This window comes from Rhineura floridana, chromosome 2, assembly GCF_030035675.1.
Source record: "Rhineura floridana isolate rRhiFlo1 chromosome 2, rRhiFlo1.hap2, whole genome shotgun sequence".
NCBI lineage: Eukaryota > Metazoa > Chordata > Lepidosauria > Squamata > Rhineuridae > Rhineura > Rhineura floridana.
In genome coordinates this window covers 233,763,343-233,788,747 of record NC_084481.1, presented here as the reverse complement: position 1 = coordinate 233,788,747, position 25,405 = coordinate 233,763,343, and the positions used below count along the sequence as shown (strand labels likewise).

Genomic DNA, 25,405 nt, shown 5'->3' with positions numbered 1-25,405 from the left:
TCCTTCCATCCATCTTAGGTGTTTCTATGGCAACTGTCACCATGGCAATTTCCAGGGGGCCCCTCCCTCCTCTAGCCTGCCGTACCTTCTCTTAATTCATCCCAGCCTTCAAATCCTTCCTGCATCCACTGGAAGTGGGTGGGGTGAGCTCAGAGAGCCTGTCAGTGAGGGAGAAGCAGAGGGACTCAGCTCCTCTGGCAAAATAGTCCAGCCGGAGCATTCGGCCAAGGGTCAAAATGAGACCAGAGGCCGGAGATGCAAGCTGAGGCAGAATCCAGAAAGGGCAGGATCCATGTAAAGCTGCAAGCAGATCCCCTTACATTTCACAGATGGAAAAAAATGTGTGTGTGTGTATGAATGCTAATTCAAAACAACTGAAGGGCAAAAGGTTGGGGAAGTCTGTCCCAAATACCGGTAGCATGTCTTTGCTGTCCTGGATGCACATGGACAGCTGTGCCCCGTCAGCCCTATGGAGCACCATCTTCCATCGCTCCTGCGCAGGGATCATTGCTTGAGCACCACACTCACTCACTCACACATGCACACTCTCTCATTCCCACTGCGGAATATTTGCTTTTTTTGCATACTGGCTGCCTATTTGCTACCAGGCTAAGTTCAAGGTTCTAGTTTTGGTGTACAAAGCCCTATGCAGCTTGGGACCAGGATACCTGAAAGACCGTCTCACCCCTTATATACCCAGTCGGTCACTGAGCTCTGCAGGTGAGGGCCTCCTGCAGATACCAACTTATCAGGAGGTCTATTCTGCACAATATAGGCAACGGACCTTTAGTGTGGCGGCACCTACCCTGTGGAATTCCCTCCCCTTGAATATTAGGTAGGCGTCATGTCTGTTATCTTTTCAGTGCCTTTTGAAGACCTTCCTTTTTCAAGAAACCTTTTAAGTTGAGGCCTATCCCATTCTGCTTCTGTGTTGGAACTGCTTTTTAATATGTTCTTAAACTTTCTTTTTTAAAAATGTTTTTAATGTTAGAAGATTTTTTTTAAAGAAATGTTTTTAAATATGTTTTGTTTTAATGTATTTTAATGTTTGTTGTTATGATGTTTTAAAGTGTTTTTAGTGAATCAGCGACCTCCAAGAGCATCTGTCATGAGCCATCCTGTTCAGATCTTCTAAGTTCAGGTCTGTGGCTTCCTTTATGGAATCAATCCATCTCTTGTTTGGCCTTCCTCTTTTTCTACTTCCTTCTGTTTTTCCCAGAATTATTATCTTTTCTAATGAATCGTGTCTTCTCATGATGTGTCCAAAGTATGATAACCTCAGTTTCATCATTTTAGCTTCTAGTGATAGTTCTGGTTTAATTTGTTCTAACACCCAATTATTGGTCTTTTTCGCTGTCCATGGTAGGACTTAGCTCCATCACCACCATCTACATAAGACAAAGTGCACCTGCCCAACTCCTGGAGACGCAAGGTTAAGAGAACTGACAGCAGAACTCCAGCAACTAAAAACACTGAACGGGCATGTGCAAAACAGCACAAACAGTGGCAAAACCAGAGCAGCTGTTTCCCAGGGAGAAGGGGGAGGAAGTGGGAACATTTGGAGAGATCTCCAGTAGCAAGGCTGGCAGGGACAAGGACCCAGAGGAACAGGGCAAGCAGCAAAGTGAGGAGCAACAGATTCGGTAAGCTGCACATACACACACACACCAAGCCTTTGCTGGAGAGACAAAACTGGAGAAGGGAAAGGGCCGCTCCTCATCATCCGGAGCCAGACCAACCTTCAGCTTGTGCTCGTGTTCCTTGTTGACCCGTGACAGCAGCTGGGCTTTCCTCCGGTTGAGAGCATCAATGAGTGCATCGCATTGGGCGACTAGGCAGGCTTCAAACTCTACACTGTTCTCCTGTAGGGCAAAGACACCCGTCAGACCATCACGGAAGCAAGCAGGGAGAGCAGGGGCAGCTCTCATTACACAGTCGTGTCCTAATGCAGCCTACCCCAACCTGGTGCCCTCCAGATGTTGAGGACTAGAACTCTCATCAGCCCCAGCCATTATTTGTTCATTCATTCATTCATTCACTGGTGATCACTTGTGGCTGAGTAAGATTGTCTTCCAAGATAAGGTCTTTAACGGTGGGTCCGTAAGTGACTGTGCAGGCCAATTCTGGATCCACACAGCCTCCCACAGTGAGGACATCGGTTTCCAGATGGACACAATGAGGATTTGTTTGACGTGCCTTCCACTTGGCTCGTTTGTCCCATTCAGCATGGCTGTGGGAGCTGCAGTCCAAAACATTTTGAGGGCACCAGGTTGGGGAAGACTGTCCCAGGAATGTGAAGTACTTGACAACCATTCCCCAAGGCCTGTTGGCGATTATGTATATTGGCTGGGAAACGTGTACACTTCCCTCTTCATGGACAGATTATGTGCACATTCTCCAGGAGACCTTGCATATGTGCACAGTGACCTCCTGTTATGCATGTTTCCCACTCAATTTACATTACCCCTACACACACACATACACGCACAAAATCAGGCAAGTCTTGCAGGAACTCTGCTTTTTCAATTTAGCACTGCGGGGGGCTTGATTTTGTGCAAATCGCTTGAGCATGTTTGCTTATTTACTCAAGCGATTTGGGCAAAATCAGGCCCCTGCAGGGCGATAACATGCTCCCTTGAGAAAGCAGGTGTTCTTGAAAGACTCGCCCGCCTTTCATACCAATTCCTGGAAATCAAACCCCTTGCTCGCCTCTATTCACGGCCCACAAGTTGCTCTGTTGGGAGTGGGGGGAGGTGTGTGAGTCCCAGGAGGGATTATTTTCATCAAGGCATGCCAACTGGGCCCAGGCAGCCTGTGGGGGAAAGATGCTTTTGCAGTACTGCATAAAGAAGTGATGTGCTGATTAGCGGCGGAGGGGGAGGGGGCAAGGAGAGGGGGATTTTAATTTGGCAACCGTGCAGGCTGGGCGTGATGGATTGCGCTCCACAGCTCATTGGGGAAAAGGCAGGGTGGGGGTGGGGAGGGCCAGTCTTAGCAAAGACGGGCAAGGCAAACCATCAACAGAACAGCCACGTCTTAAATCAATCCCGAATGAGAGTTCAATTTTGCCTGGAGGGTTGGTAGGCATTAACCCAGCACACGTTATTACAGCAGTATGACTAGATCTGGCGGTGGGGAGGTGGGGGCTGCAGAAAGGATACTCGCCTTGGATTGGCTGTGTCTTTAGAAGATGCAGCTCTAGCCCCCAACATCTCCCTCCCCCACTCGCAGCAATGATATGTTCCAGTGGAGGAGCCTTCCCCAACCAGGGGCCCTCCAGGTGTTTTGGACTACAACTCCCATCAGCCCCAGCCAGCAGTGCTGGAGGATATCTGCTTAGGAAAAGGCTGGGCTAGACAGTGCGCCTTGGTCACTGATGGCCAGGGGTCTATTGGGGGTCTCCACGTTAGGCACCCAAATGTCCCGTGCTGGCTCCTGCTTCCACCTGGTAGGCTCAAAACGGTACCTGGATTTGCTGCACCATGTTCCGTAGTTGCACCAGGAACTCCTTGGCCTCCTTTGCTCTGTCAGAGAGTCCGTTCAGGGCCTGAGACAGCTGGCTCTGTGGAGAGAAGAAGGGAGAGGCCTGCCTTAGAAGAATCCCCATGCCCTGTATGAGCTGATGTGAGCTACCCAGTAATCATCCATGTTTATTTGCTTGATCAAATTTTATTTATTTAAAGGCATTATAGAAAGCTTACTTTAAAAAAAATATTTTTAAATAATTCTCTAAGCGATGTACAACATAAAAAAATCAAACAATACTGTTTAAAAAGAACCACCCTAAAACCAATCAAACAATATATATATATATATATATATATATGGTGAATATATATAAGACTTTAGTCTTCTCCCAGGCATTTTAGCATGATTTTAATCTTTTTTTTAAAATGTGTTTTTAAATTTGTATATTTGTTTTTAATGTTTTTATTTGTTGTAAACCGCCGAGAGCTTCGGCTATGGGACGTTATACAAATGCAATAAATAAATAAATAAATAAATAAATAAATAAGTCAATTACGACTTATGGTGACCCTATGAGTCTTGTTTTGGATCTATTCATAGGGTTTTCATGATAAGAGGTATTCAGAGGTGGTTTACCATTGCCTTCCTCTAAGCCTACAGCACTCGGTATTCCCAGGTGGTCTCCCATCCAAGTACTAACCGGGCCTGACCCTGCTTAGCTAATTACACACACACACATAAAAGCAGTGAATCGGTCCCATCACGCTGCAGTTTGCAGCGCCACAGACAGGTGGCCCTGTGGTCTGTGGCGATGCAAACTACAGCATGATAACCTGGGTGGCAGAGCATGTGACAGTGGCAAGCGGTGGCCTTTGTACAAATAGAAGGTGGTTTCTCCTGTTTCCAGGGTATCTCAGTCCGCTACCAAGCAGAGGGAAATTCTCGGACGCTGCCTTGTGACTTCACTAAACGTGACCTTGCATCAGATCAAGAAGACTGTAGTCCTCGGATGAGGAACCCCGGCTGGGCCACTCGAACAGTTGCTATACAACAACTCTTGTTCATCATCCCTGACCTTTGGCCATGCTGGCTGGGGCTGATGGGAGCTGGAGTCCAACAGCCTCAGCAGGGCCATGTGTTCCCTCATCCCTGCTCTAATCCACAAATTAATAAACGTGTTCGCTTTTAGGATGCTACAAGTCTTTTTGCTGCAACAAACACCCCCCACGCAGTAAGACACAATGATTCTCCTTGCAGAAGAAAAAACGGCATCCTCTTTTACTACTAACTGCTACTACTAACACTTCTTTTTAAATAGCTACTACAGGGGTCCCTCGTGGTTGGTTTTCCACAATGCTTTACACAGCAGCAAAGTTTGTCACTGATAATTCACTCAACAGGTGGCCGCAGCTAATCCTGGCTTCCTAATGTGTGGATGAAACATGTGTGTTCTTAAGAACACAAGAGGAGCCTGGCTGCTGGATCAGGACAGTGGCCAATCCAGTCCAGCATCCTGTTCTGACAGTGACCAACCAGACGCCCGTTATGAGAAGCCCAAAAGCAAGACCTGAACACAGCAACACTCTCCCTTCCTGGGGTTCCCAGAAACTGGCATTCAGAAGCATACCGCGTCTAAGAGTGGAGGCAGAGCATAGCCATCATGGCTAGTAGCCATCGGTAGCCTTATCCTCCATGAACTGCTTTAATCCTCTTTTAAAGCCATCCAGGTTCTTCACACTTTACATTTTCAGGTGTACTCTCAGTATATGCCACTGACAGAAATGACACAGGACATCACTGCTTCTTTGTCTTGTCAATCAGGCCATTTCCTGGCAGGAAAAAGGATCAGATTTAGTCATTGGGCAGCAATCCGTTTGAGGCCTGCATTGACCCAACGAAGGTGTTCCAATCCCAGTATGACTTCCGGGTTCTCATTAAAAACTGCCTGCCCTGGAAAGCAGCCATTGGCACGGCTACAGTGGCAGCGTTACCGAGGAAGCAATGCAGGCAGTGCGGTGACCTGCCAGAATCAGGCGACTTTGCACGCCTACCCAGACAGAGCGCGAAGCAAACGTTCCTGCCATATCAAAGCCACAAATCACCTTTCAAGTTTCCATCCAGAGCAGGAATGGTAAGCCAGCGGTTCTGCAGAGATTGTTGGACTTCAGCTGGCTGGGGCAGATGGGAGACGGAGTCCAGTAACATTTGGGTGGCTGCAGGTCCCCCTTTCTTTATCTAAAGATATCCTGCCCCACACGTGCCTCAGGTTGCAGGAAGGGGGAAAATCTAGCTAGATTTGCCACTGATGTCAACCTCCTCTCCATAAAAGAAACCCAAACCCAAATGTGCTTACGTGCATGCAGAGGCGATGTACTTCATCATTAAGCATTACATATGGTGACAATTTCCAGAAGAGATCAGGAGCCATCAATCACTCTTCAGTAGCAGCTATCAACGGCTACTAGCTTCGATCGATCGCTAGGTTCTACTTCCACTGTCGGAGACAGTATGCTTCTGAATATCAGTAGCTGGAAACCGCAGGAAGGGAGAGTGCTCTTGCGCTCAGGTCCTGCTTGCAGGCTTCCCAGAAGGGTGCCTGGTTGGCCAACGTGAGAACAGGATGTTGGACTAGATGGGCCGCTGGCCTGATCCATCCACACGCTCTTCTTCTTACGTTCATATGCTTTACTCTTATCTTTTCCTAACCCTTCCTTCTCCGGTTCTTAAAGGGACGGTATCCCCTCGACAGCAGGAATACGAGAGTGCACCTGTTTGTCATGGGCTCTTTGGCTGAAGGCACAGGTACACAGAATCATAGAATAGCAGAGTTGGAAGGGGCCTATAAGGCCATCAAGTCCAACCCCCTGCACAATGCATGTTTAGCCCCAATGATGCATGCCTTCACAGCTGTTGGTCATCATTGTTTTTAAATGGCCCTCATTAGACCATTCCTGACCCAGGGCTTTCCTGGGCAGTTCATCTGTCAAGCTTCCTGAGAAGACGCCAGTGGCTTCAGAGACAGAATTTCCTTCCTAATCTTTCGCAGGCACTCAGGGGAAAAGCTCCACCGGTCAGGACAGCAGTTTGATTGCTGGAGAGAGAAACAAGGGAAGCGTAAATGGAGCTGAGGCTGCTGGAACAATGACTCCTTCCTGCAACCCCCTCCTTGCAATCAATTGCTTCCACATTATGTAAATAGGGCGTCAGGAGCTGATTCACCGCATGGCTGATTCCTGAGGTGCATCAGTGCAGACAGAGACGGTTTTCAGTGACGAGGAACTTTGGAAGATTTATACCAGGAATTCAGAGCCAAATGGATAGTAGCGTAGAAGTAGGGAAAGGGCTGCAGCTCAGTCGCAGAACACCTGCTTTGCATGCAGAAGGTCCCTGGCATCTCCGGGGGGAGGGGCTGGGAGAGACCCCGGTCTGAAACCCTGGAGAGCCACCGCCAGTCAGTGTAGACAATACTGAGCTGGATTGACCAATGGTCTGACTCAGTACAAGATAGCGTCCTAGGTTCAACCTTCTATTCAGAGCCATGAGGACTAGGATATTACTTTATTTTTAGGTGAAGGGTCCGCAGCTTCACGGTAGACTACCTGCTTTGCATGCAGAAGAACACAGGTTCAGTACCCAGCAACTAGTAATGGGCCCAGCCCTATATAGACTTAATATTGTTTAATATTTGCTTAATATTGCTGTTATTGCTTACATAGAATGTCAGTTTTATAATATCCATTGCCTGTCTGTCCTATTATATTCATAGTGCAAAGTTCTACACCTAGGAAAAAGAAACCAAATGCACAGTTATAAGGTAGGGGATACTTGGCACAGCAATACTACATGTGACAATGATCTTGGGATTGTTGATGATCACAAGTCGAATATGGGCCAACAGTGTGATGTGGCTGCAAAAAAGGCAAATGCTATTTTAGGCTGCATTAACAGAAGTATAGTTTCCAAATCATATGAAGTATTGGTTCCCCTCTATTCAGCACTGGCTAGGCCTCATTTTGAGTACTGTATCCAGTTCTGGACACTGGACTTTAAGAAAGATGTAGACGAACTGGAACAATTTCAGAGGAGGGCAAGAAGGATGATCAGGGGACTGGAAACAAAGCCTTACGAGGAGAGACTGAATGAACTGGGCATGTTTAGCCTTGAGAAGACAAGAATGAGGGGAGATATGATAGCACTCTTCAAGTACATGAAAGGTTGTCACATAGAGGAGGGCCGGGATCTCTTCTCAATTGGCCCAGAGTGCAGGACATGGAATAATGGGCTCAAGTTGCAGGAAGCCAGATTTCGACTGGACATCAGGAAAAACATCCTGTTAGAGCCATATGACAATGGGATCAATTACTTAGAGAGGTAGTGGGCTCTCAGACACTGGAGGCATTCAAGAGGCAGCCATCTGTTGGGAATGCTTTGATTTGGATTCCTGCATTGAGCAGGGGGTTGGACTTGATGGCCTTATAGGCCCCTTCCAACTCTACTATTCTATGGTTCTAGACTGTAAGGGTTCTTTTCTGCCCTCCTTTGTAATTTAGTGAAGACAGTCAGCTAACAGAGAACATGAAGATTATACTTCTGGGAAGACAACCAACGCTCACATACTGTTTGTAAATGCAGAAATCCAGGGACCAGACGGAACGCTATATAAAGCAGTATTGTAGTGACCTTTGAGGGTTCTGCGGGAGCCAGAGGCGAGGGCCACAGCAGAAGCAAGAATCATGATAAGGCCATGATAAGACACCCCCTCTCTGATAAGAAAGCATATAAAAAGCAAAGCTACTTGATATACTGGATCCATCTCATCCGAGACGTATGTCATCCTTGTCATCTGATGGGTGAGATGTACGGTTCTATATATTTCCATCTATTTTGTACTTTGGGCTCTGTACTTTTGAGTTTGGACTCTGTCCATAAATTGCAACCTAAGTAAGTTTGTGCCTTCAGGGTCTTATATTTTGATGTTAAGTGAGTGTATGCATCAACTTGTTTTACACTGATTTTGAATTCTTATTTTCTGTTTCTGAAACGATGGCTACAGCCATTTAGTGTGCATTTAGTAGGTGTAGTGTGCAAGATATGAATAAATTTGTTGTTGTTATGTGCCTGCAAGTCAATTACGACTTATGGCGACCCTATGAGTCAGCGACCTCCAAGAGCATCTGTCGTGAACCACCCTGTTCAGATCTTGGCTTCTTTTATGGAATCAATCCCCCTCTTGTTTGGCCTTCCTCTTTTTCTACTCCCTTCTGTTTTTCCCAGCATTACTGTCTTTTCTAGTGAATCACGTCTTCTCATGATGTGTCCAAAGTATGAGAACCTCAGTTTCATCATTTTAGCTTCTAGTGACAGTTCTGGTTTAATTTGTTCTAACACCCAATTATTTGTCTTTTTTGCAGTTCATAGTATCTGCAAAGCTCTCCTCCAACACCACATTTCAAACGAGTTGATTTTTCTCTTATCCGCTTTTTTCACTGTCCAACTTTCACATCCATACATAGAGATTGGGAATACCATGGTCTGAATGATCTTGACTTTGGTGTTCATTGATACATCTTTGCATTTGAGGACCTTTTCTAGTTCTCTCATAGCTGCCCTCCCCACTCCTAGCCTCCTTCTGATTTTGTGACTATGAATAAATAGCATATTGTAAGAATATTCTGCTGTCCGATATCTGACTTCGCAGTTACATATTTCTGATACCTCCCAAGACCCAAGAATCCTTGGGTGGGGTCTCCAAGCATGAACATCCACCTCCTCAGACGACTGCTGCTGGAAACCTGTGAGCTTAGGTGAGTCAACCATTAAAGGACCCTAAGTAGATAATGGTTAAAGGGAGAAAGCAAGGACCCTCCACCCTGTGCATTCACAAGAAGGGAGCTGGCTTTGGGAGACTGGTGAGAACCCTGCCTTAAATCCCGGAAAGCGGCTGCCAGTCAGTGTGGAGACAATAGGCAGACCAATGGCTGACTCAGGCTGGGTACACATGACATTCTATGCTAGAATCAATGGAGACTCAGTTCTTGTTTTTTCTACCAAATCTATACTGGACAAGCAGGCTTCATTCCGAAAATAAAAGCTCATTACAGATGGATTCTACACTTTCCCACAGTGTGTCCATTTGAGCACAGACATAGACAGTCCCAACAATGGGAGGGGGGTTGATATCCACACCTGCCCAATGACATTGTGGGTGGGTTTATACCAAAGTCACAAGGGAAGGGTTTTCAAGTGCATATCAAGTAACCACACAGCAATCCGTCAAGATTGGAAGCAGCACAAATGATTCCATATGGAGAAAAATGACTTTTTGTGTTCCAAATGGGTAAATGTGTATGCAGCCTCAGTCTGAGGCAAATGTCCATGTTCCTAAGGAGGAATTATGAGACAGAGTTACCAGTCTTCCCCAACCTGGCGCCCTCCAGCCGCTTTTGGACAACAGCTTCCATGAGCCCCAGCCGACACAGCAGAAGAAAATCCCTCTCTGCACCAGATGCAAAACTGGTTTTTAGGATTCACTATCATAAGACATGGCAATGGATTTGACAATATTTATTTGTTTATCCTGCAGATTTATAGACTGCTTCCCAGCCAAAAACTACCAAAGCGGTATACAGAAAGATAAAAATAAGCCCATGTTGTTCCAATGCCTGATCACCATCTTCCAAAGCAGCTACTTTACTCCCGACTTAAGGATGGAAAACGGAATATCGGTGGACAGCAAAAGAGGTTTAAAGATGTTCTTAAAGCGAATGTAAAAAAATGTAACATGAACATCGACAACTGGGAAGTCTTGGCCCATGAATGTCCCAAATGGAGGTCGGCTATTATCAAAGGTGCTGTGGACTTTGAAGAAGCATGAATACAGGGCGAACGGGACAAATGACCTAAGCAGAAGGCACGTCAAACAAATCCTCATCGTGTCCATCTGGAAACCGATATCCTCGCTGTGGGAGGCTGTGTGAATCCAGAATTGGCCTCCACAGTCACTTATGGACCCACTGTTAAAGACCTTATCTTGGAAGATTCGGCCACGAGTGATCACCAATGGAAATGTAATGGAATAGACCAAACACTGGGGACAAACCACAGGGCAAGGTGATTGACATCATGCCCTGCTTGTTACCTCTCAGAGGCATGTGACTCCAAGCTGTGTGTGCTAATGCTGCTAAGTTAGTCCAACAAGAACTGGATGGGGGGACTTCTGGTCTGTGACAAGTACACTATGTATTTTAACAGTGATGGAAAGAAAAAAGGCAGGGCTATAACTACAATGTGCTCCAGAACTGGGTTATGGATCTGTAACTAATACACAAGGTGAGAGAATGATGCAGCGTAAAATAGATCATTGCTGGCTGGTGGATCCATGTCAGTGGGGCAGTGGAATCCGCTCTGGGTTTTACTCTGAACTTTCAAGGAGCTGCCACCTTGCACAGCTCCTTGGAAGCTCTGACTAAAACCTGGAGCAGATTTCACCGCCCCACTGACATGGAGGCACCAGCTGCCAGTGCTCGGATTGCATAACGCAACTTTTCCCAGACTGACTCCATCCAGACTACAACTCCCATCAGCCCCAGCCGGCACAGAGTTGCAGTCCAAAACATCTGGAAAGCACCCTGTTAGGGAAGGATGGCATAATGGAACACCCACTGATGTTGGTCCAGCCTGTTGTGCAAGAACTCCAGTCACAGTGGAAGATTCCACAGCGTCCCTTGGAAAAGCTTTTCTCCTGCTGCAAAATTAATCCTAATCTTTGTAAGTTTCGTTCTCTCCTGGTGGAGTTTTTCACCCACCTCTTTTCTGCTAGCATGACAGTTACGGGAGTAGGGTGGGGAGAAACAGGATCTGGAGAAGGAACAAAGATCATCCGTGTGGGGTGACTGGAAATTCATCCAGGTTAAAGCTCTTTTCTCTCCCCCCCCCCTTCAATGCTGGAAAAAGAGCCGGTGTCGGAGAGATTGGGGATGAGGGAGGGGAAGGGGTGAGGGCACAGGCTTAATGATGTGGGAAATGACTTACAGTTGCCTCTGTAGAAAAAATATTAATGCAACCCTTTGCCGCTTTTTTATTTATAGCAACAAGATCATTCGGATGGAGAGCTAATCAACGGAAGGGGCTCTAATTAAAGTGACACTGCTGCTCAGCAGGCTGCTCCCACTCAACTCCCCCCCCCCAAATAACATGGAAAACACGGGAGAGGGAAACGATCAGGAAACTTCAGGGCGAAGATCTTCCAAGAGATACACAAACTGGATACAGTCAGTTGAAGGAGTCGTTGGGAGGAGGAAGTGCCCCCTGTGATGCGTCCTTCCCTGGCTCTCCCTGTCAGGTTCCTACCTGCACGTGGCTACTGCCTGTCACTAGGCACCACCAGGGACTCCACCAGTCCGGACCGCTCTCTCTTATGGTTTCTCTCCCCGCTCTAGCACAGATCTCAACAGATCCCCCTGCTAGGCAACCACCAGTAACGTCCCAATACTAGTATTCCCAGAGACTCTGAATACTGGTATTGTTATTCTCTTCACCGCTGCCACCATTTGTTACAGTTCCCCTTCAGCCTTGGTCATTACCTTACCCTCCCTTCTGGTCTGTGAAACCCCAGCCAAGGATCAGGCCTTTGGTAAACCAAATTAAGTATTTATTACAGATAACAAAGCTAACAAGATTAACAAGATTTCTTCTTAAGGCACATAAGCATATGGTTTTACTCAATACTAATCCGAACTCCACCTCCCTCCTTCTTCACGCTCTCTTGGCAAACAACTCTCTCAAACCCCACCAAGCAACCCACTCTTTCTCTTCTCCCCCAGATTCCACTCTCACTCTTCCTTTTATACATTCAGCCGTTTTAAACACTCAGCCAATCATCTCGCATTCTACTGCCCATTCACTCCCCCTCTTTCACTCCACTTACCATGCATCTTCTAAAACAACAACACTTACCATATATACATTAATATAGGAACATCACACACACACCCCCGCCATTTAGATTTCAGAAGAGGAGGGGCAATTCTCAGCAAATATCAAGGGTACTCACTGGAGAATACAGTATGTATTCAGTGCTAGTCCTACTTAGAGCAGACCTATTGAATTTATATACACATATGAGGTCATTAATTGCAGTGGGTTTACTCTGAGTGGGACAACAACCCACTCTTAGTTACATTCAAGATTTATGATACAAACCTATGCACTCTTACTTGTGACTAAGGGTCCCTCCAGACATCCTTTTGACTGTGCGTCTGTGATGATTTGTGCTCATGATGGTACTGGAGTGGCGATATGCGATTCTGCTTTCAATACTAACTAACTAAGTTGGAGGCACAATGCCCAGACGTGGGCATTGCCCTCACAACAGAAGGGCGTTAGGCAGAGAAGAGCACAGGTAAAGGTAGGCAAGCCTAGCCGGCTGGAGGGCCCTCACTCCATCTTCCTTCTGGAATACACACAACAGAACCCAAACGGGAGTTGCTCTTGCCCCACTTCCAACAGTGACAAATATACATGGGCATGTCACTATAGCAGCTTCCTCCCAGGTTAACTCATCTCTGCGGAAGGGACGTTCTTGTGCCCTTTCCCAGCTGGAACAGCCTCTTTGGTACCACCACAAGGGTGCCAGGGACCAGGAGGCAGATTCCTCTTCCTCGGGTGATGGAAGCGAGGACACCAAATCTGAAGGGGAGGAAGTGCTGCTATTGGATGAAGCTGCAAGGTGGTGCCCCCTCCCACCAGCCTGAGGATGTGGCACAGCCTTCCCCTGACTCCGAGGACTCCACTGCAGAAGATCAGAGCTTGGAAAAGTTACTTTTTTGAACTACAACTCCCATCAGCCCAATCCAGTGGCCATGCTGGCTGGGGCTGATGGGAGTTGTAGTTCAAAAAAAGTAACTTTTCCAAGCTCTGCAGAAGACCCAGCAGGACCTGAGGCACCCTCACTCCATCACAGGTTACTGCAGAAGGCTGGGCCCCTTTAAGTCCAGCTGCAGCCTGCAGCACAGGGAATACTAACAACCAGGCGGCACCTGCTGCTGCTGGTGCTATATAAGGGCTCCGTTTCAGCGCTTTCCTTGCTGGAGCAACTTCAGAGCTTTCTGTTCTCCAGAGCGCTGCCTGAACCTTGTGTCTGCCCTGACCCCCTACCCTGCGCTGTGCCTTGCACGCCAGTTGGGTCTTGCCTTTGCTTTACCTCACTGCAGAGCAGGGCCGAGGGTGCACAGGTATTAACAGTCCCGCCATGAGCTGTGTGGATGGAACAAGTGCCCCCTCTGCATAAATGCATTCAGCTCTGAGGCGTCTACAATGGAGGGAACGCCTAACGAAATGCATACCTGAACGATGGGAAGGATTGTAACTCAGCGGTAAGAGCGTCTGCCTTGCATGCAGATGGTCCCAGGTTCAATCCCCGACATCTCCAAGTAGGCCTGGGAGAGACTTCTGATTAACACCCCGGAGAGCTGCTGCCAGTCAGTGTAGACAATACAGAGCTAGATGGACCAATGGTCTGACTCAATACAAGGCAGCTTGCTAGGTTCTTAAGGTTGCCTCCTTATATACCCAACCAATTGCTACGTTCTGCAAGAGAGGCCCTCCCATAGATACCATCTCATCAGAAGGTCTGTCCTGTACAGTGTGGGAACTGGATCTTTAGTATGGCAGCACTTGCCCTTTGGAATGCCTTCCTGTTACATACTAAACAGGTGGCATCTCATAAGAACACAAGAAGAGCCTGCTGGACCAGGCCAGTGGCCCATCTAGTTCAACATCCTGTTCTCAGAGGTGCCAGCCAGATGCCCATGGGACGCTCACAAGCAGGACCTGAGTGCAAGAGAACTCTTGCTTCCGGCAACTGGTTTTCAGAAGCACGCTGCCTCTGATTATGGCGGCAGAGCAGAGCCTTTTCAGATGGCTACTAGCCATGATGGCTGTGCTCTGCCAGCCTAGTCAGAGGCAGCATGCTTCTGAAAACCAGTTGCCGGAAGCCTCAGGAGGGGAGAGTGTTCTTGCACTCGGGTCCTGCTTGCGGGCTTCCCCCAGGCACCTGGTTGGCCACTGTGAGAACAAGATGCTGGACTAGATGGGCCACTGGCCTGATCCAGCAGGCTCTTCTTATGTTCTTATGTTCTTAAGACATCCCTTTCCCAACAAACCTTTTTAAATGGCAATTTTTATCAGTCTGTGTCTGTACTGGACTTGAAATTGTTTATATGTACATTTTATTATTAGTGTTTTTATTGACAAATCGCTTCAGGATGTCTTATGGGAAATGATGAATGAAACAATTGAATAAATGCTCTTCTAGTTCTTAGACAAATGCCCGTTTTGAATTTATTGATAGGAGTGTGTGTACTGTGATCTTGGAAACTGCAGCCTGAAAGTGTAGGGTTTGAAATAGGATATGGGATTTAGTGTATGAAGCATCCCAGAATTTATTTATTTTTTAAAAGCAAGTTTCTAGACCTTATGATTATAAGGATAAGCTTGAAAATCTGCAGACTTCTGACAATAAACCTCAGAAGTCAGAGAAGGGCTAAGACGAACTTCCAATGGTCGGCAGGAGGTGTCATCCAGAACAGGGCTACTATATGCAAATCTGCCTCATTGGCATGATTTACATAAGTTGCAGAAACTGAGTTTCCTTGGCATACAATCCAGATTTTGTTACGGCAGAACATGGCTGAAGGAGTCCAAAATTCATTAGTGGGGCATGCTAAGTCAACCAGTTCCTTCCTCCAAGCGGAAGGCCTGTGGCTCAGTGGTAGATCATCTGCTTTTCATGCAGAAGGTCCCAGGTTCAATCCCTGGCATCTCCAGGCAGGACTGAGGGAGACCCTGGTCTGAAATCCTGAACAGCCATTGCTGGTCGGTATAGACAATAGTGAACTAGACAGACCAGCTTCCTCTGTTCCTAACATGAAAACAAGTGCACCCAGTTTCACCCTGCAATGGTCCAGCAGGATGGACGTTTGCAAGGAGGCCTTTATTATTCCCATTTTAGGGATGAGCCTGAGTTGATGGGACTTCCACAACAGGCCGTGCGGATGAGGCCACACGCCTGGGCAAGGAATGTACGCACCAGCTAGCCTCTCAAATCCAATGCTAGGAAACTACCGGATAGCGTTACATAAGTAATGGAAAGGCTGAAGGCTGGGATGCCTCCACACAGAGAGAGAGAAAGAGAGAGAGAAGTACATTATTTCCCCGAGATAGCAAACTAGGCATGACGTCAACCTCTGTAACATTTGCAAACCCGCTCTCATTCATTACAAGCGGCTTTCGTTCAAGGGCTCAGGGGCCTGGAGGGTTACTGGCATTTTCAACCAGCTGCTGCTCCAAAGGGTGGGTAGGCATCACAGCTTTGCAAGGGAGTCAAAACGGCTTGCTGGGATGCTCGTGAAAATTGCACCGGGATCCAACTAAGCCACCCGCCCCTCCTCCTCCTCTTGGCCTTTTCCCAACCCATGGAGGGATTCCAGTACTCTGGGGGCCTCCTCCTTGGCCGCTGCTCCGAAAGGACCCCTGAGCTCAGATGACCTTGAAGAAGCAAGGATTCGGAAGGCTGCCCCTGTGTGTGTGTGCCAGCCCTGCAGGAGGCCGCCCAAATGGTTATTAGCAGGCCATCTTTTGTGCTTGGATGCCAAGTGTTGCTTCGGGGAGAAATGAGATTACTGGAGCAGAGCAAAGGAAGGTCCCTCTGGGGAGGGAGCGGAGGGAGTGGGAGGGAAAGAAAGAGGAAGAGTCAAAGGAAGCAGACAGAGGAGGATTAGCTGCAGCCAAAGGCTTTGAATTCAAAGGAGAAGCAGAGTGGGTGACAAAGTGGATGCTTTAATTTGCTCCGCAGAGGGGGTGTATGGATTTCTCCTATACGTATGATGCCTCTTCCACATTTGACAGAGGAGAATCAGATTCACACCTCTTGATTCTTGCACTTTGGGATGCGACACGTGGATGCATGTCTATATTTTCCTTTCCCCCTTTGATTGATCACATACACGCTCCTCCTGCACATATCCAATTCTTACAAGGCCCCTCTGGACTGTTTCTTTTTCCTTTTTCTGTGGTTGCATTCTGCAACATGTCACTGATGCAATAACAGTGCGTTAGAGGTGCATTTATGCTGGACCGTCCACACACCACTCTGCTTTATTTGTTGTTCTGGAGTGCTTCCAGACGGTGCTGTTGCTGTCTGGAAGGGAACTCTTGCACTACAGCGGAACAAAAGGACAAAAAAAAAAAACACCCAGGAACATTTGGCGTAAAGTTACAGCAGGAATTTCCGGGACATGCACTGATTAGAAAGGGAGCAGTATGCCCGCCCTGAAACTTTTGTAGGCGCAAGCAGTATTGAAAATGGGATCCCATATAACCACCCCGATACTATCAGGAACAGAAATGATCATGAATGCACATTGCACAATAAAAAGGACATCTGGAGAGGTCCTAGGCTGTTCATTTCCCCCTTTGATTTCTTACATACACACACAGGCATGGAGGCATCATATATATGTATGCCACTCACACCCACCATTCATGCGCCATACATGCTTAGACACAACATTCACAAACACATCCTCACAGTCAACCAGTGCATCAATAGTCTGCCAGTTTTCTCTTTCCTGTTTGACACTTTCCCTGGGCCTTTGCATGCTGATGCATTTTAAACTTCTGAGCTGTTGGAGTGTTCATTAATATTCCATAACACTTCCGCAGCCGAACCGAATGACGAGGGAGGCCTCCTTTCAATCAACGGAAGTAAGCTAATATTGAAGCAAGGTCCAAGGACTGAAGTTCCAGAAGTGAGCAAGTGTGGTGTAGTGGTTAGAGTGTTGGACTAGGACCTGGGAGGCCATGGTTCGAATCCCTGCTCGGCCATGAAGCTCATTGGGTAGGTGACCTTGGGCCAATCACTGTGTCTCAGTTGAACCTACCTCACAGGGTTGTTGTGAGGATAAAATGGGAGAAGGGGAGAACAATGTATGCCATCTTGAGCTCCTTGGAGGAAAGACTGAATATAAATGTAACGTATGAACAACAATAATAATTGTGCCTGGTACCCAACAAGGGGAAATGGTACCTGGGAGGGAGGAGGCAGTGATTCAGAGCAGGAAAATAGGTAAGGTAAAGGTTAAGCACCACCTCCTGAATAGATTTCCATCAGAGAGGATGTCTTGCATGAAGAGGCTGCATATGAATTCACTACTTTCCATGGCATTTACACAGCATAATGCCTGGTGGCAGAATTCAGGCACCCAAGTGATTCCACATTCAGCTTTAATTAAACTTTGTCTGATGAGCAAAACATGACTAGCCGAAGCACTAGATATGGGGCTGGCTGGCTGCGGGCTGTTTGGAGAGTAAATTGGAGAGGACGTGTGTGTGTATGAGGGCCCCTTCAGACCTGCTTTGTTTTTTTGAGGGGGGGAGCAGGAGTGGGTATATTCCACAACATTTATTATTTATTTTTCAATTTATATCCCGCACTTCCCCCCAGCAGGAGCCCATGTCATTGACCCAATAACAGTGCATCAGTGGCGGGTTTATGCTGAACCGTCCACACCACATTCCACTCCATTAGCTGTTCTGTGATGCTCCCCCACCCCACAATGTTACTGCATTATTGTTGCCTGGAGGGCATCCTAGCGCACCCAAAGAGGGACAGAAAAAAATAAACCGGCACATTTGTGGTATAAAGTTACAGGACTTCAACATGAAGCTACGAGGCATACACGGGGTGGAAACAGTCTGTCTGCCCCAAAACATTCGCAGGCACAAACAGTATTGAAAGCAAGATCGCACATAACCGCCCCAATACTGTCATGAGCACAAATCATCATGAATGCACCATCAAAAGGATTCCTGGAGGAGCCTAATAAGGAAACGATAGAGACTGCAGCAGGAAATACGCCTTCCCTCCCCAATGAGAGAAGCGCCAAGGAAGGTGGGTTGCCTGTCAGAATCTGAGCTACATTCATAACTTCCCCTCAAAGTCTTGGTAGTATGTCTGACTGCCCTGGCTCCCCTGCAATTCGTTGAGGAGGTACGTATATATCCGTCTATTCCCCATTCCACTCATATTTGCATGTGTCCACTCATAAGTCTATCTCATCCTATTTCTGCATGAAGTAGGCCTCACAGGAACATAAGAACTTTTTTGTCAAATATGCACCAAAATAAGTAGTAAAAATGTATTTTTAAACATATTTTCTCTCAAAATGTGCATTTCTAAACATATTAACTCTCAAAATGTGCATTCTTATGTGCCCTTTGATTCTTTTTAAAAAAAATTTTTATCCAAGAACTGTGTCAGGACATATGTAAAACGCAGTGAATAACTATGTTCTGATCCGTAAATTAGTCCAGGAGGTGTGGATCAGGTGAATGCATACTGAAATTCACAAAGATCCAATTCCTCAAACATCTCTTGGCTAAGATGTAGTCTACAAAGGGAAGAAATAATCGATAAAGTTAATTCTGGCCGCTGAGAAAACATGCGAGCCAATCTTCCTCGCCTGTCTCTGCTACCTGTGAAAAATAGCTCTTCCCACACCAGCATAGTAAAAAGCTGCTAGAAGTGTCTAGATCAGGAGTCTTCCACAGCCCGGCCTGGAAATGCCACAGATTGAAAGGGGCCCTCTGCATTCAAAGCAGAAGGTCTACCACTGACCTACGGCTCCATCCCTAGGAGACAGACGCCTCGATTGGTCAATTTGGGGTGTGAATTCTTGGAGCCTGCCTTTCTGTGCTCACCCTCAGCATTAAGCTGTACTACTCTTGGCCTGAGTCGCAGGCCATTGCTGTTTCGGACTGGTGTACCGCCCTTGAAATAGTTGTAAGTTCAGGCGAGACAGAATGCCTTCCTGGATATTTTTTCTTAATATAATGTTATTTGCTATTTAATTTAATTTTTTGTACAATGTATTGCTTATTGATGTATTGCTTTGTTGATGTATTTTTATATTTGTGTTTACTTTTTCTGTAAGCCGCCTTGACGGCCATTTGGCAGAAAGACGGGGTATAAATAAACATCAACATAACATAACCCAGTAACCTGAGCAGGGCCTTTTGCTTCCTTCAGCCCGGCTTCTCCAGCTCCTGCAACTGAACCCAGAGACTTTGAACACTGGAGGCTGCCTTTGATCACTGCAGACCATTGGTCTGTCTAACTCAGTACGGTCTAGTCTACACTGACTGGCAGTTGCTCACCGACCTGGAGATGATTGGGGATGAACCTGGGCCTTCTCTGAATTTTGCTATGCAGTTCTACATACACAAAATGCATACAAAAAGCCCGGCATATATTAGGGAAACATGTCCACAAAAATTATGTGCATCTATGTGAGACCAGGCTACTCTTGGGCCTGTTCCAGAAACTCCAGCTGGTGCAAAATGCTATGGCCATACTGTTGGTGGGGACTGACCACCAGCAGCATGTAGGTCTGCACTGGCTGGCTGTCCATAAGCTACCAGGCCAGGTTCAAGGTTCCTGTATTAATTTGCAAGGCCCTTAACAACTTGGGTCTAGGATGTCTGAAGGACCCCCTTTGATCCCTTATATTCCTGCATGATCACTGAGATCTTTGAGTAACTGTTAGTGGCCCCACGTGACTTGAACACACACCTCATTTCCACCAAAAGCCAAGCCTTTAGTACTGTGGGTTCGGTTTCTGGGGAACTCCCTCCCGGCTGAGATCAGACAGGACCTCTCCCTGCTAACTTCTGGTGCTTAGTGAAGACCTTTTCATTTCAGCAGGCAGTTTAAGTTTTTTTATTTTGATGGTTCATGTTAACTGATTTCATCTTAGTGAATCTTTTATAATGTTACTGTCCCCCACTTCAAGACTACAACGTTAAGTGGTATATAAACAGTCGAAATAAAGTAAAAATAGCATATAAAATGCATCCTGTCAGGGAAATTGCATACAAAAATGCACATACTAAGTTGAAAGGTGCATGGAAATAAGTGTGAATTTTTACGCTGACTTAAAATAAAACGAAATGAAATTGCAAACTGATGTGGCAATGAGGAGAACTGAACTTGCTTGGAAAGAGGAGGACCTGAGAAAAACGGATATGGACAGATTTGCCCACCTCTTGTCCTGATGTGGCCTTGACGCTGCTTTGCTCACAGACCTCCTGTGAGTTTCCCCTCAATTTGCTCCACTTCTCAGTTCCCTGCTCACTGTCATCAGCTTCAGTGAGGATGCACTTTCATTAAGCCGGCGGGATTTCAGAGTCAGTCTTCCAAATGACAGTGGGGTGAGGGGAAACCAGTTGCTTTTTGGTAATTGAAGTGAGACGGGCCCTGAACGACAAGTCTGTCCCTCTGGGTACATGGTCTCCTCTCCTGGTAAATTGCACATTACATGTTTATCCTGATCATCCGTTCCAGTACAAAGAAGGGACGTATTATGACAGGCTGATGTACATGGAGGATGCCAGCATCTCTTTAGCCTACCAGAGACAGATTTATTAAAACAATTTAGATGCTCTAGACTGCAATAATAATAAAACCAAGTTTATGTGCACCAACAATTCATTGCTCTCAGCTACCGCTGCCATATTGCTACTGTAGATGTTTAATATTTAATTTATTAATTAGTGGGGAGGGGGGAAGAAATTTGATTCAGTTTGCATTGAAAAGCAAATCTATCAAATTTGCACTTTCCCAAACAACATGAGAACTGAAACACAGCCATTGTTTGAAATTAACATTTATCCAAATTTTGTGATGCAGTTCTCCAACCGAACAGTGTTTACAAAAATACAAAAATACATATATATTAGGGTTGCCTGGTCAGAAGCATCCCAAACCTTGAGATTTCAAGGGCGGGCCCTAGTGATATCATGAAGGTGTGCCCTAGTGATGCCATGGGGTGGACCCTAGTGATGTCATTAAGCAAGATACATTAAGCATTAACCACAGTTGTTTGGAGCATACGAAACAAAAAATAAAAAACAAAAAATCCATGATTTAATTGTGGATGAGGCGGCCGATCTGGCGTTTATTACTGAGACATGGGTGAGCGATCTGGGAGGCATTAATCTCTCCCAGCTGTGCCCACCTGGGTACTCGGTTCAGCATCTGGGTAGATCCGAGGGTCGGGGAGGGGGAATCGCTGTGGTCTATAGAAGTTCCATCCCTCTCATTAGGCACCCTATCCAGGTAGCTAATGGTCTGGAGTGTCTCCATATTACGTTGGGTCAGCGAGACAGACTGGGAATACTGTTGGTGTACCGTCCACCCTGCTGCCCAACAGCCTCCCTAACTGAGCTGACGGAGGTGGTCTCGGGTTTGGTGTTGCGATCCCCCAAATTTATGGTATTGGGGGATCTCAACATTCATGCCGAGACTGCTTTGTCTGGGGCGGCTCAGGACTTCATGGCCTCCATGACAGCCATGGGGCTGTCTCAATTTGTTACTGGCCCTACGCATATTTCGGGGCACACTCTAGACTTAATTTTTGCTACTAGAGTAGGGGATGGTGATCTGGGAGTGAGGGATTTTACATCTATTCCTCTGTCATGGACAGATCATCGCCTATTGAGGTGTAGGCTCACAATGTTTTCTCCCCTCTGCAAGGGTGGAGGACCAATTAAGATGGTCCGCCCCCGGAGACTAATGAATCCTGAAGGTTTTCAGAAGGCTCTGGGGAGTTTTCCGGCTGATAAAACTGACGCTCCTGTCGAAACCCTGGTCAATCTGTGGAATACGGAAATGACCCGGGCAGTTGACACGATCGCCCCGGTGTGCCTTCTCCTCTGCAGAGCTCAATTGGCTCCGTGGTTTACCCCGGAGCTAAGAGTGATGAAGCAAGAAAGGAGACGGCTTGAGTGGAGATTTGGAGTGCGTTTCCAGCAATATGCTGATGATACGCAGCTCTACTTCTCCTTTTCATCTTCTTCAGGTGAGGCTGTTAATGTACTAAACCACTGCCTGGCCGCGATAATGGACTGGATGAGAGCTAATAAACTGAGACTCAATCCTGACAAGACTGAGATGCTGTTGGTGGGGGGGCTCTCTGCCCAGATGGTAGATGTCCGACCTGCCCTAGATGGGGTTACACTCCCCCTAAAGGAGCAGGTCCGTAGTTTGGGGGTCTTATTAGATCCGCTCCTGTCACTGGAGGCTCAAGTAGCCTCGGTGGCACGGAATGCGTTCTACCAGCTTCGGCTGGTAGCCCAACTACGACCCAGTTATCCATGCTCTGGTAACCTCTAGATTGGACTACTGTAATGCACTCTACATAGGGTTACCTCTGAAGACAGTTCGGAAACTTCAGCTGGTGCAGAATGCTGCGGCCAGAGTTCTTACTGGGATAAAAAAATTTGATCATATAACACCTGTCCTGGCCCAGCTGCACTGGCTACCAATATGTTTCCGGGCCAGATTCAAAGTGTTGGTTCTTACCTATAAATGCCCTTAATGGCATCGGACCGCAATACCTGGCGGAACGCCTCTCCCGCTATGTACCTACCCGGTCACTGCACTCGACGTCGAAGGCCCTTCTCCGTGTCCCAACGCATAGGGAGGCACGGAGAACGATAACTAGAGCTAGGGCCTTCTCAGTGGTGGCCCCCGAACTATGGAACACCCTCCCTGATGAGATATGCCTGGCGCCTTCTTTGTTATCTTTTCGGCGCCAGGTAAAGACCTACCTCTTCGCCCAGGCATTTTAAAAAATTTAAAAATTTAAAAATTTGAATTTAAAATTGAAAATTTTTAATTATGTTTTATTGTGTATTGTATTTACATCCACTTGTATTTTAACCTGTTTTATTATGCTGTACACCGCCCTGGGAGCTTATTGCTATAGGGCGGTCTAAAAATGTAATAAAATAAATAAAATAAATAAATAAAATATTCTCTGATTGGAAACTAAGATAGCAATCTTAGCTAAATGAGAGTGTTTCCAGGACCAGCTGAAGTGATGGGATCATTCCTTCTCACCTGTTTAGGGAGCAGGGACATGGAACATTTAATCTAGCCTACTTGCTTCTGGCAAGAAGGGTTTAAGTGCCCTCAGGCCAGTCACCAAAAGGCCACTGTAGGAAGAAAGGAGCCTAGTCTTGTGAAGATGTTAGATAGGAGCACTCAGGAGTAAGGGTGGATGCACCTGAAGGCTGCAATTCTACGAGGCAGAGTAGATAAGGTTCAGCTGCATCCCTGTTAGAACAACAAGGTGCAGCTGCATGGTATGAGACGCCCTAATTTTCCCCAGCCCAGATCATACCAGGAACCTATGCAAAATATTCTCCACAATTCTTTCTGGTCAAGCCATCTTACTTTGGCCAACCTTAGCCTTTCTTGACAGCCACCGGCAGGCAGGGTGGCACTGCTCCCCTGCCTTCCCAACGCTGAGCATCGCTGCCGGTTCCTGAGACGGCAGCGGTGGCTTTGCACCTTGGACAGCTCCTTGAAAGTTTGGATGAAAACCCGGAGCAGATTCCACTGTCCCGGAGGCATGGAGCCCCGAAGATGCCACTGTGAGAGGGAAAGGGGAGTGAAGAGGCACAGACAATTCAGTGTGGTGTGGGGGCAGTGGTAGGAGATTGATTATATTGATTTAAGCTTGTTACCCTTGATCTTTTGGCTGTATGCAGCAGTGGCAGGAGAATCAGACTGGTGCCACCACTGTGCCCACACTGCCCTGCGCTTCTCCCACCTCCCCACCCCCCTCTCAGGAACCGGCGGCAATGCTTGGTGTTGGAAAGGCAGGTGAGCAACACTGCTCTGCCTGTGGCACCCTGCCAAACACCACTGTGCATTAGTGGAAACAACATACAAAAATGTATTATGTTAGGGGAAATTGCTTGCAAAAATATGAGTATTAGGCAAAACTGCATACAAAAATGTGCATGAGACACACACACACTAAAATGTTGATGAATTTTCATGAGGACTGGTGGGGGGACTGCAGAATTGCAAACCAATATGGAAGTGTGGAGAACCGAACTTAAGACTGGAAAGATGAGCAAGTGAGAGAAACCAAAGTGGGCAGATTTGTACATCCTTGTCGAGGACTCTGTCTTTATAGGCAGCAGAATTCAAGCAACAGGAAGCAGCTTCACACCACGCCAGGCCATTTGCCCACTGAGGTCAGTATTCTCACTCTGACTGGCAGCAGCCCTCCAAGGCCTGAGACAAAGGCGGGTCCTGCTTCCTGACCCTTTTTAAACTCAGCCTGTGACTTCCAGTATGCAATGCATGTGCTCCACCAGTAAGGCTCCTGCCTGAGCTTAAGAGCAGGGATCCCCAACTACCTGGGAGACACCTATGCCCTTGGTAGTTGGAAATCTGAGAGAGAAGGAGGAGGAGGAGGAGGAGGAAGAGGAATCATGGTGGTCATAGCAGTTTGCTCCCCTTTTCCCAACCTGGCTGGGGAGCATCTCTAGTCTACCATCCTGCATCCCACAGCATCCAATCAGACGAAAGGCTTGCCCACTGGTCATGAATGTGGTACTGCCCCCTTTAGGGATAGGGAAGCAATTTGATCCAGCTTGCATTTAAAGGTGAACTTAACTCATTTGCCCTTTCCAAAACTCATCTGCACTTTCCTGTCAGGTATGCTTTAATCTGGATTCCTGTGCCAAGCAGGGGTTGGACTCGATGGCTCTATAGACCCCTTCCAGCTCTGTGATTCTATGAAACAACACGCGCACTAAGACACAACCAAAACTCACATGATTCTCTGAATTTTGCAATGCAGTTCTCTCCAGCCAAGCTGAATAAATAAATAAATCATTGCATGTAGAAATCCCCATTAAAGCAACCTATATCCCAGTGTGGAAATAAGAATATGAAAGGAATTAGAATTCACTGATGTCAGAGGCCTAGTTCTCATGTTTGGACTGTACCACTTCATCAAACTGCAAAGCTGGGTACTTGTATGTCTGAATGCACCTCCAGATTTTTTATAAAAAAACC

The 25,405-nt window shown here is 46.8% G+C and overlaps 1 protein-coding gene and 1 non-coding gene across 2 annotated transcripts in view; one reads left to right on the top strand and one right to left on the bottom strand.

Moving 5' to 3' along the window:
* TRIM9 (tripartite motif containing 9) overlaps positions 1-25,405 on the bottom strand; it is a 116,372-nt gene that overhangs the window by 57,339 nt on the left and 33,628 nt on the right. Inside the window, exons 2-3 of the mRNA XM_061612829.1 lie at positions 3,467-3,562; positions 1,740-1,862 (exon numbers count right to left, since the gene is read on the bottom strand). Coding sequence (XP_061468813.1) covers positions 1,740-1,862; positions 3,467-3,562 — 219 coding nt within the window. The remainder of the gene's footprint in view (positions 1-1,739; positions 1,863-3,466; positions 3,563-25,405) is intronic.
* TRNAE-UUC (transfer RNA glutamic acid (anticodon UUC)) lies at positions 15,219-15,293 on the top strand. The gene has a single exon. It is a non-coding gene; the product is annotated as a tRNA-Glu (tRNA).